The sequence below is a fragment of the Arvicola amphibius genome, chromosome 8 (assembly GCF_903992535.2).
Source record: "Arvicola amphibius chromosome 8, mArvAmp1.2, whole genome shotgun sequence".
Classification (NCBI taxonomy): Eukaryota; Metazoa; Chordata; class Mammalia; order Rodentia; family Cricetidae; genus Arvicola; species Arvicola amphibius.
In genome coordinates this window covers 35,079,016-35,091,902 of record NC_052054.1, presented here as the reverse complement: position 1 = coordinate 35,091,902, position 12,887 = coordinate 35,079,016, and the positions used below count along the sequence as shown (strand labels likewise).

The following is a 12,887-nucleotide window of genomic DNA, read 5'->3' as shown; positions in this document are numbered from 1 at the left end:
GCCCAAAAAAAGAGCCATTGAGGGCGAAACCCCAGCTTTACCTTGTGCTGGTGGCAATGACACAAAGGTGACACTGTGTCCTTTTCCTAAGCTTCCTATGACTTGTCTCCATTCTGAAAACACTCTGTGTTCACACTCTAAAATGAAAGAGTTGGGCTAGTTTTTCAAGCTCATCTTCACGGTTCACGTCTCTCAGCCGTGGTTGAATTTCCAAGTTTCCCAGATGGCTTCCATTCTTTTATGAACGAAACCTTTGCCGTGGATGTGAGTAAATAATCTCATTCTGGAATACAGACTTATGGTCTGAATACCTGGGGACAGCCTACTTTCATCGTGCTGTGTCTATTTCATTGTTGCCAATGTGAAGAGGATTTAAAAATATTCCAAGGGGACATGCTACTTTCTGAACGTCACCCCTTCCACTACTCACTGCAGTTTCTGATGTGTATCATGGATCTCTAAGCCTCCTTCGTTCCCTTGTCCGACTATTCCCATGGCAACCTTGTGTTGTTGAGACAGTTATTAGAACTACAGCACTGCCAGCAATCTAAAGCAGATATAGACACATAGTAAAAGGCAATTTTTCCAGGTAGAAATCTAATTTTGCTTTGTTCTTTTGTTTTGTTTTGTTATTTTCAAAGCAGGGCAACACTGTGTAACAGCTCTGGCTATTCTGAAACTCATTCTCTAGACCTGGCTACCCTCGAACTCACAAGGATCCACCTCCCTCTGCTTCCCTACTGCTGGGATTAAAGGCATGTGCCATGACTGACAGCATCTGAAATCTGATTATTTGTTGAATAAAATAGTTTAAAACTAGTCAAAGTAAAGTAAGCTAGACCTAGAGAGGTCTTGCCCATCTGCAGGGAGAACATGGCATATAGCATGCTTACCTAAAGGGAAAAAGTCATTTGTTGCTCAGAATGTACTGCTGATAAATTTACTTGGTTATGAAAGAGAAACATTCTGATGAGCTTTCCCCATTTATTAATGTACAAAAACTCATTTCTGGGAAAAGTGATTTCAAAATCTAAAAGGTCAACTGATAGTCATGGTTAGATATGTTCAGCTGGAAGGAATTCCTGAGACAGCATGGCTCTCTACCCACCAGTGTGTCTGTAATAGAAACCAGTGCAGAAGACACTGGACTTCAGAGCTCCCTGGGGCCTCACAGCAAGGCAGAGGTGTCATGAAGCCCTTACATTTCATGGTCTTTGAAGACAAACACCCTCTGCTAGTCACTCTGTAGGAAATCAGAAGTATGCTAAACAATCCTGTAAATTTGAAATTACATACTATTGTGCTGGAGAAAATATCTGAGTCAACATTAGGATTTAATTTAGAGGAAAGAAGAAAAGGAAGGAGGGAAAGAGGAGGGAGGGAAGGGTGAAAAGAGGAGGGGGGGAGTCTAAGGAAACAGCCACAGCTGGCTGTTTTTGTTTTTTGGTTTTTGTTTTTTTTTTTGTTTTTTTTTTTTTTCTTTCCCAGAAACAGCTTGGGACTAGCTATGATCACAAGATCTCTTGGCAGACCAACTTGATGAACACAGCAAAGCTGTGAGGAAAAGCCTCTTTTGCTGCATATATCATGGTGCTATCCTATCGTTGACTAACCTAAATGAGCACATGCATACCTTTAAACAAATGTGAGAAATTCGCTGACTCTTACAGAGTAAATCGTGCTTCACCATAGCTTCAGCGTCAAGGAAACATTAAGGACACTCAGAAACCAGAGTGCAAAATATTCAATAAGTTCCTCTTTCACTTCAAATCGTTTGGGGATTGGGCAGTCGGGAGAAGACAGGAAAGAAATTCCGGCACAAATTAAAGAACACTTGTAACCTTCTGAGGGTGGCAATGTTAACCTTCAAAAGAAACAAGTTTTAACAGCTTCATGGATCATTTACTCTTTCTTTGAACATTTAATTGATTTCTCCTTAAGCAGAAAGAACAACCTAACTAAAACACATTTCTTTTTTTTTCTCACCTGCTAGATGCCAACCCTATGGAATATTAGAAAATGTACATAAATAACTCTAGATTTCCAGCAGTAGAGGATGGGCAATGCTGTGGGCTTCAGCAGTTTTGGAGAGCATGTATTCTACCTCCCTGCTGGGTGTCGATTCAGTGAATTGATTCATCGTTAAATATCAGCGTTGGATTGGATTAGCTGGGATGCTCCATATTTTTAATTATAAAGCATTTTGGTCTAGTCTGGTGTATGTGGTGTGAATGCATGTGTAGCATCAAATCAGTTTCTCATCTGAGCCTTTGCTATATTTCTCCAGTGACTGAAGTAGTTTATTGGCAGTCAGTTTGTAAAATGCTCTCTGGAGTTATCTAAAAGTAGAATTCTAGGACGGAAATACATTTCATCGACTTGCCTGCCAGAAAATGTAATTAACACAGATGATATACTGTCTTCTAAGCAGATGAAGATTCCGAGGCTGACCTGAGTCAAGACAGCACACAAAATGCACTGAGCTCTCTCCCACTGTGGCTCAAATCTTTTAGATCTTCGGATATTTTAGTCCCATTTGTAAGTGTGCGCATGAGCATGTCTAGGTTTGTACATGGTATTTTCAAAACACACTAGTCAATTTCAATGTCTTTATGACTTAGATCTGACTCAATTATTGTGTGGGTAACATTACATTCCTACGGGTTACTAAAGTAACTATTAGAGTTTTTTTAACTGCTCCCCAAAATTCAGTATGTAGGTATGTAGCTTATGGAACTGCTCTCACACTGACAAATGGCTTCCTTTCTTTTACTTCTTCCAAAAAGTGCTAAAAGGCTATTCCCGTGTGAGTTCAAACTGGTAGACTCCACTCTGCGTGGTTTTTAAAGAGGAGAACGAAATTTCTCACATCTCCAGAACTGGCAGACTAAGGTCAGAGGTCAGCATGGCACTCATCTACTGTGAGAACTCTCTTCCTGGATTGCATACTCTGAACTTGTGTTCTTGCTTGGAGAAGACAAAGCTAGATTTCTGGCATCTTCTCATCAGGACACTAATCCCATTCAGGATGATGTCACCCTTATGATCTAATTACCTCTTAAAGGACTCACCACTGCCTATATCAATACCCCAAAATGGGATTCAGCACATTAATTTGGGCAAGAACAGTAGGAATTCCTCATCTATTGAATACATTCAGTTCATATACGTTACCGTATCTGTATTATTTTGTATAGAGAGAAACTGCAAATCAATAATCCTGCCCATATCTCATTTTGTAATGTATTGCCCAATTCATGTTTGAGGTATTTGTACTTTACACTCAAAAGTGAGACATGTGACCATACAAAGCTAGTCTTGTTTTTGAAAGGTGTTTTCATAGCTGGTCAACACTGTGAAACTAAAAACTGAAAAAATAATTTATCAATGCACTTTTTATTATCAGTTACCTTATTATAAATGATAGAATTTTATCAGTAGTTGATAAGCCAGTTATATTTGTATTTTTCTTCAATAAGGCATTTATAACATTTTTGGTCATATTTATTGTGAATTCTTTCCCTTATGATTTAAAAGCATTCTTAAAAGTACTAAGGGCTCACTTCCTTTTTTGTAATAATTCTTTTTATTCAAACCAACAGTTTATCCTTCAGAGGATTCTCTGCTCTTTCATGGGTAGATGACACTTGCTGAGGGAGGAAGAGACATTTTCTTTTTAGGAAATGGTCTCTAATGGGTAGACCATGCTCCAGTGAAGGCTAGACATGCAAGAGTTAATGGGCATTGCACACTGTACTTGATGGTCTTTAAAAAATCTATATAACTATATAGTATTGGGTGAGAAAGGAAATGTGGCTAGATCTGAAAAGATTGAGAAGAGGTGGTAAATGTGATCAAAATGTATTATATGATATTCTTGGAGAACTAATAAAAATAAGGAAAAAGAAGAAAAGAATTATCTGCTCTTGAAGTACTGAAGTGAAATCACATCAACTTTCTGTGCATTTGGGGAAGTTCCATTTGCACATGGAGAATAGTCTGATAAAATTGTATTTTTTCTGATGTCAATCATGATAAATTATTTTTTGTTAAAAATGTCACCGTTACTTCCAAGTTTAATACAATTTCAGACAATTCATTTTTCTTATAGTATGTAATGGCCCGTGTAAATTTTTGTCTTCTTGGTTTATCAATTACTAAAAAATAAATAAATCAGAACAAAAACAAATCTATTGAATTGTCTGGAAGCCAAGATTTGTCTTGCTTCCATCAAAATTTATCATTTTTGCTCTGTGTATCATCTCTGAAATATATGTCCCCATTTGTCATAGCAAGATTTCAAGTTCAGAATTATTTTTAATCCATGACGGGGGTCCTAGTTTTGTCAGATATGGCTAACATTTTCCTACCAAGTGTTTGTTTTTTACTGTGTAACAGATTCTCAAATAATTGAGAGCACATTAATTTGTAGAAAAATATAGTTGACTTAATAGTTAATTTCGAGGATGCTATGAGAAACAAGAGGATGCAATGGCTTAGAAATAAGTGCAGCCTACATTATAGAGAACAGGTGACAGATAAGCAGCACTATCACCTGATCATCTATTGACTTGACCATGAATACCTCCATTACTTTGGCACACTAGGATGTGTGTACATGTGCCTGCGTCTGCCCTGTGGGGAGAGCGGGGAGCAAACTAACCCTGTAAATAATTTTCTTCTTCACTTAGATCCACATTTCTTTGATTAATGGGAGACCAAGTGCTGATGATCCATCCCCTGAGCTCCTGGAATTCACCTCTGCTCGCTATATCCGCCTGAGGTTCCAGCGGATCCGCACCTTGAATGCTGACTTGATGATGTTTGCTCACAAAGACCCCAGAGAAATCGACCCCATTGTCACAAGAAGAGTAAGTGTAGGGAATAACACTGGAGCCTGAATGCTACCAGACCCATCTTCTTAATAGTTGGTCGAGGATCGAGAAAGAAATTGTTCCGTGATTTGTAGGAACATTTTTATCATTAGAGACTTTAAAACCCAGAACACTTTCCTTTGTTCAAATTCAAGCTCTATGACTTATTAATTACATGGAATTTATCAAGTCCTCTACTGTTTTTCAACTTTAATTTCCTCTTTTGTAAAATGATAGCATAATATCTTGTTCATAATCTTCTTAAAACATTGCATTAGTTTCTGTCACTAGGTGATCCGTATTTTTATAACTGGCTCTGAGATGCGCTACTTGTCAAAGTACAGGGACTTTGATACAGTTTTGGCCATAAGCCACGTGAAGAAATACACTTTACATATTTACCATACATATGGCTTATGTTCTTGTGGAAACCACATTCTAATTTAGTAGGTATAGAACAGGGCTGAGATTGTACTATTATAAAAAGTTCCAGAGCTATCAATATTGCTGGTGGAAAGACCAGACTATCTCATCAATTATTCTGTCTCCATTAATAAATCGTGGACCACAATTTTTTAAAATAAAAAGCCATGCCATGAGGAAAATGATTCCACAATCTGCTTTTTTTTTTCTTGAATAAAATTAACAGAAACAAGCAAAAGTCTGAAGAGTCTTTTCAACAGATCTTTAACCACCAGAGCTAATGGTGTGTGGTACGTTTTCTTTCAGCACCAAACAAATAGAAATTCGTAAGGCTATTATGAGAAGGATGATCAGACCAGTTGCTGTTATTAGTTTTGATTCCTCCCAACTCCTCCCTATGTACTCCATACTCTAGCCATGAATGTGTGTAGTGTCTGTCCACACACATTCAGCTTTAAATCCTAGGGTATACCCCTACTCACAAAGAATTGCTGTCCTGTCCACCTGGAAGCATATGTATGAAAAGTCTGTGTATAGGGTGAAATCAAACCTAAGGGCAAAACACTTCAATCTAGAGCATGAAGATTAGACCACGGCCACCATCAGACCTACTGACGATGCAATAGCTAAGAGTCAGACTTCCTCATCATTCTTCACCTGTTCCCTCTCCTCAGGGCTTAACCTACCCAATGGTACCCTCTCCATCATCACAGAATCGCTACCAAATTTTAATTATCTCCACACAACATATGGTAGTTGTCCTGATGCCTTTTATTTTCCAATTTTACTTTGTATTACACTTCACCAGATTGTCAGTTGCCTTATGCATAAGACATCATTTTTTCTTAACACTGTTTGGATTCTTTGCAGTATGAAAAAAAAATCACCTTTAATTTTATTTTCAGAATGAAAAAGTCTGAATAATACTGTTGTGAAATTTATTCTTTTTTTTTTTTTTGACGACAAGTACAACAGGGAACATCAATGAAAAAAAAGACTTACTGTTCTTTTGTATCATCTTTTGTAGGACTGAGTGGGGATTGTATTATACATTTATTATTTGCAATGGCCCCATACCTCAACCTTTGGTCAACATATGCATATGCTTTCTGAAAGTGCTCAGGTTCAATGAACACTACCTGCAGATTTAAACATATGAAAACAAAATATTACATTTCAGCTCTTCATACTCAAAATCAAAGCCATATGTATTTACACTTAAAATACATTTCCTCATTTTAAAAACATCTACAATCACACTGCCCCAGCTTCTAGCGCAATTATCTCCACTTGTATCTTTATCATTAAGCAATGAAGTTAAGTAAGAGAAAAGTTTTTAAGTTACCTAAATTTCTCAACATGTTCCATTAATTCAAAGTCTAGATAAAAACAAATAATGTAAGACTGGAAAGATATTTTGCGAGATACTATACGCATATAGCAAAAACAAAAGAAGAATCAAAAGAAAACTCTATAAAATAATAAATGATTTTTAGTCAGGGCACTAAGATATGTTATGTATATGAGATATTTTAAACTCACTGAAGTTGCCACTTTTTCTTGTATATAGTTTTAGTAAGAGGGCTTTCTTTCACTGAGTGGGTTATTTGGATGCCAAACAATAATGTAAAAAAAAACTTTAGTGATTATAAAACATTATACACATTAATTAAAATTTCAATTCAGTCCAGGTCTATAATTATAAATACTTCTAAAATAACTCTACTGAAGCTGTGTGCTAATTTCAGGTAGAAAAGCGGTTGTAAGAACATTTTAACATAACAAAAAGCAAGCTTTCTGGACAGCAGTCTTTCACTTCCCCTTTTTCCCTTGGAAATCCCTTGTGGATCGGATAAGAATTACATTGTTACCAGCACAGAGTCCCTTAAAGGTATTGTTCCGTTTCACATTTATCAAGTAAAACAGGATAATCTGATTCACAAACACTCTGCTTCTCATGATCACAACTAAAGAGGTTGCTTTTGAGAAACTGTGTGAAACAACTTTACGAAGAGTTACTGTCCTCAGCCCCAAGGTCAGAACTGCTGTGGCAATGGCTGCACATTGCCATGCCCATGGGAAAGAAATCCCTACGTTGGGCATGAGACATAACCTGAAGGCCTTCCTTTCAGGAGCAATGACTGTCAAGCCAGGACTTACTTCACCTCGGGAAACACAAGAAGGCTTCTAAGGAAGCCAGAAAGGCAAAAGTGAAGTTTTACCTAACTGCCCTAATCCTGCTTTCTGCTCTTCCTGTTCTCCCCTTTCAGTGATGCTGACATTTTATTTTTTCTAATTTTCTTTTTCAGTATTACTACTCCGTCAAGGATATTTCAGTTGGTGGGATGTGCATCTGTTACGGTCATGCCCGGGCTTGTCCGCTTGATCCGGCAACAAATGTATGTATATTTATAGGCCGCTTAGGCAAAATGAAATGCCCCACTGTAAAATGCTTCAAGAGAGGCTTTACTGAAAGGAATTGCTGTGAATGGGTGTCAGGTCCCCACTTAAACGCTTTCACAGGAAGCCTTGCCAGGGTGAAATGGAGCTGGCAGTTAAGATGATAGACTTTGAGTCCAACCGTCATTGCATCAGAAAACAGATTACCTCTCTTCTGCCATAAAGGTTCCAAAGTGGCGTCTGTTTTGACATCTCTCTAGCTATGACAGTCTGATGCACGATTTAGCTTTGTGAGAATGCCTGCCATCAATCTACCTGTCCAGTTCTTTAAAATTTTTTAATCAAAAAAAAAATCAGGCAAAGAAATGAAAATTGTGCACAGAGGTGAGCGTAATAGTTTCCCTGTGACAGGGAGCTGATGTGGGGGAGGGCAATAAGAAATTAGGTAAAAGGGAGTATTCGGACAAGCTTGAAAGCTATGGTGTAGAACTTTTCATCAATGACAATGAACGTGTTAGGTGAACACAGGCTCAAGATGAATGAGCATGTGCTTCTCTCTTGTCATAAACAAACTGGCAAATTCAAAATCATCAACTGTGCAGCACAGGGAAGAGATAGATTGAATTGGAAAATAAGGGGATGCTTATAAGGCCATGCAGTGGTTTTTTTTTTTTGTTTGTTTTGTTTTGTTTTTTGCATCTACTAAAACTCCACTACAAGTAACGTTATACCCAAAGTTCGTTTTTTGATTAATGACTTGTACGTCACATCCCAGGCAGACTGGAGAGTCTGACTAATTTTTCTGGACTAGTTTGAGCGTATCTTGTGCCACATTATCTATTGGGCGTCACTGATGAACAGTGTTTCTCAACTAGTGAGAACCCCAAAAGCAGCCTTGGAAAGGCTATGAATAGAGACTAGAACACAGGGCACAAAGATAAAAGCCATAGTAACAGAGACTCTAAACTGTTGCCTTTCCTCAGGACCTAGATGCACAGTGAAGCCTCGACTTCCTGTTTTGTCACTTCTAAGACTTTTAACAGGGTTTTGAAGTAAGACTTAATATTATGCATGTGTCCCTGAGAAGAAAGTCTCAGGATACTGGAGAAGCAGAACTCAGTCTTCAACTGGGCATCTCTGGTCTCTTCAGAACCTAAACCCAGTGATTCTAACTACAGCAGGGACCAACCATGCTTTCCAGAAGACTTGTAGTCGCCCCGGCACTGCCACTGTCTCTGGCACATGATAACCCCAATTTTATACTTTAGCGGTTCCCTACACCCACCTTTCAGAGACAGCCCCTCTTCTGTGGTTCTATGCAACACTCAGAAATATGTCCCCTCCCTTTGTGGCTAGAAATCACACTGTGAGTGTGAGCACAACACCTGCGGGGAGAGCTGCGACCGCTGCTGCCCGGGATTCCATCAGAAGCCCTGGAGAGCTGGGACTTTCCTCACCAGGACTGAGTGTGAAGGTATGCTTCTGACCTGACAGGACAACTGTGTCATTCTCCTTGCTGGGGACACAGAGGACAACACTGAGAGCTAATGTTTGCTAGGCAATCTCAAATTCCAGCTATATATTTTAGCCAAGATCATAGCTAGTAAATTTGTCAACCAATTGTCTTACTACCTCAGCTTCCTTGGGTTTTCATCGGGAATTTCTAAATATTTATCAAATGCTACTAACGTATATAAATATAAGGATCAGGGAAACACAGAATAAATTCTGTACACTGTTTGCCATCAAGAAGAACTTTAGTATAAAACACCAACATAAAAACATGGATACACATAAACACACATAACCATATCCAAAACATTCAAGAAACAGAAACACACATTAAAAATAAATATGCATACATAAAAACACACAAACATGAAAATGCACAAAGCCATTACAAACACACACATAAATATACAATAAACAAACATATGCACATAAAACACAGACATAGAAACACATAGGCATACAAAGAAACATATAAGCTCAAAGATACAAAAACATACACAACCACTAACAAATACATACAAAATCACACACAAAGACACAAACAAAAGCACTCAAACACACACAGACAGGAACACAAAAAGAAACAGACACACAAACATATAAGCAACAGACAGCATGAAAACATAAACAACCGGAAAGCCACGCACATAAACAGAAATGTAAATGAGTAGAAAATGAAACCTAGAGCCTATGAAGATAGCTTCTGAACAGTGATATTCGCAGGGTCTGAATTAGTGCTCTCAGTCCAGATAATCTCTTACACCCCCAAAATAGCCCTTAAACACTCATCACCCAATACGAGAGCCCAGTCAAAGGTGAGAGATTAACTTCATGCTAGAACCAGGGTATTCATAGAGAATGAAAGGATTTATGATGAATCACACTTAGGTTACACAATGCTGATGCACAGTGGCCAGGAAAGATAGTGGAAGGTGATACGGAGACCAAGACATGAAACTTTGTGGGCACAAATATCACTCTTAAAACTGACATTTAAAATTGTATGAATTCATGGGATTTCATGTGTTAGTTACATATACACTTTGCATACTGTTCAAATCTTAAATTGTTATCAAACCTTAGTGGTAAAAACGTCAAAGCCCCTTACTGCTGTGAACAGGGCAGCATATTATCACTTTATACAGTGCATTATAATACTGTGAATGGGACAACAGAAGCTGTTTCTTCTATTCAACTGTAAATTAGTAAGCATTGACCGACCTTTGCCCATCTCTCCCTCCCACCCTTTCTTGCCCATTACTATTAATCAATATTCTACGTCTAAATTTAATAAACTCACACAGACTACATTAAAGATGTTAAGTGAGGCCATGCTGTATTTGCCTTTTGGCACCTGGTTTTTTACATTTAACATAACATAACCCAGTTCCATTCATTTGATCGCAAGTGGAATATTTCATCCTTTGTCTTAATAGTATTTCTTTGTGCACACATTCCACATTGCTATTCTTCAGTAGACAGACATTGTGGGAAAGCAGTCCAAGAATGGAGTCATGTGAGGCTTCTCGTTGATTTTGACAAAACAAAATGAGAGTATTGCGACCTCCATTTCTTCAAAACACAGAATTGTTCTTGGAATGTATTTTCATGCTCCTCCCAGATGTAGTGTATAGGAGTGAATTTACTTCAGCCGTCTTTTTTGTGATGGAAAAACGTGTTTTTGTCATATGCAGTTTGTCTCTGTGAATACGTTTGTCACATGGTTCTTCTTAACCCTCAGAGTATAAATTTTCATATGCTCTGAATAATGTTGGCTACTGCATGAGACTTTAGTCTCATTTTTAAGCCCTACTCTCTCAGGTTCATGATGCCAACGAGAGCAGTAAATTGTCATTAGACTGATTCCATGTATCGACTACCCTAAAGAGTGCTTCAGTAAATGTGATGGGGGAGTTATGGCTTTGGCATACTGATAGTCAAATACTTTAAATGTAGATTCTTCATAGCAACACTACTATAGAACTACTTATAATAAAGTGGCATCTCTGGTGATTATTAGCACACACGATGCTATAGCTTTTGATGAACAATGAGCACCAAGAGAAAATGAAAAATAGTGAATAGTATGTCAACAAGAGTTCTTACTCTGATTATCTCAGAGGTAAAATGAATGCCTGTTTCTCTTTAGGGAAATGACTGAAAAAATACTTCTTGAGTTTCGATACTAATTCAATCAAGTAGTCCACGCATGTGGCCTGAATTCTAGATGTGTAATTTATTTATTTTTATTTATATGCATTGGTGTTTTGCCTGCATGTATGTCTGTGTGTGGGTGTTGCATCCTGTAGTTACAGACAGTTGTGAGTTGCCATGTGGGTGCTGAGAATTGAACATGGGTCCTCTGGAAGAGCAGTCAGTGTTCATAACTTCTGAGTCATTCCTCCAGCTCTTGTGACCTGAATTCTAGAGAATTCCGTTTCTGTAGATTTTCTTAGGGCAAAAAAAGATCTCAATATATATTTCTGCAGAACTGTAGACTCAAGCTGGCAGTAAGACAAATTCAGCTGAATTCAATATTAATATTTCAGTGAGACAGCCTAAACGAGATATTTTAAGTTCAAAATGTAGATAAGGTTTCCAAAGCAAGCTTGCTATCAAGTAAGAAATATAACCCTATATGTTGAATATAGACAATTTCAGCTTATGTTTATTGTGGCTCATATGTTGGATGTGGTAAGACTTTAAGACAATTGAGTAAAATATTCTCCAATCATAAAGCACACTCCTTTTGAGATTTTCGTTGCTACACATATTATCCATTTCTTGAATGTCTTTGATACGTGTCTATTATTAGTGGACACAGGCAGAGAAATAACTGTCACTGAGTTCTCAGCCACCACCGTAGGTCCACTCTGTTTTCAGCTCTTCTCAGTCATCCCTGAACTTGTAGGATCCATTTGTTCTTATGTAATTTTAAAATGTAGGGATTTTAAGTCGATTTTCTTCTTGTAAGGCAGAGGGGAAGGTGCACTTCCATACTCTGAATATAAAGATATTTCCAGGTCCATAAATTAAAAATGGGTATCTTAATCATGTGATCTAAGCACCACAGCTTGACAATGTATCTGCTTCTAAAGGTAAACAGAAAATGTCTCCTTTCCAAGTTTAATATTTAGGAAATTATCTTATGATAGGAAAACTCTCTACATGAGACATGATCAGTTTCTAATCAATTTGAGTTTAATTCAGATTTTTATCGATCTAGTTTCTTTAAAGCAAACTTATCTCTGAATAGTGACAAATTTTCATTCTGTTGCAAAGGCTTTTTTAAAAGCATATGTCAAGGATTTCCTGTGGAGTGGAAAGTTGCTGCTGACAGAGTAGAAAATGGCTCACTGAGAGCAGACACCGTCCCTGTACTCTGAAGCCATCCACCTAGAGTAAGGCACAGTACCATTGTTGTGGACAGACAGATAGAGGGTTCTGGTTGCCAAGAATATGAGAACTGTCACTCAAGCCTCAAACATTAGCCAACAGTTTACATCCATTCTAAATACTGGTAGATAATTGTGTATTGCATTGCATACTTCGCTCTATGCTGAGAGGTGGAATTTTCACTGTTCCTTACAATATATATTTAAAAGGGAATGTTTAAATACTTATGTGCCTTTTCTTAAAAACATAAAGTTATTTAAAATGCATAGATAGTTAATTTCT

The 12,887-nt window shown here is 37.7% G+C and overlaps 1 protein-coding gene across 2 annotated transcripts in view; it reads left to right on the top strand.

Annotated features, from left to right (window-relative positions):
- Lama2 (laminin subunit alpha 2) overlaps positions 1 to 12,887 on the top strand; it is a 594,199-nt gene that overhangs the window by 231,829 nt on the left and 349,483 nt on the right. For both annotated transcript variants that reach the window (XM_038339597.1, XM_038339596.1), the window contains exons 5-7: positions 4,692 to 4,871; positions 7,607 to 7,696; positions 9,054 to 9,171. In XM_038339597.1, coding sequence (XP_038195525.1) covers positions 4,692 to 4,871; positions 7,607 to 7,696; positions 9,054 to 9,171 — 388 coding nt within the window. The remainder of the gene's footprint in view (positions 1 to 4,691; positions 4,872 to 7,606; positions 7,697 to 9,053; positions 9,172 to 12,887) is intronic.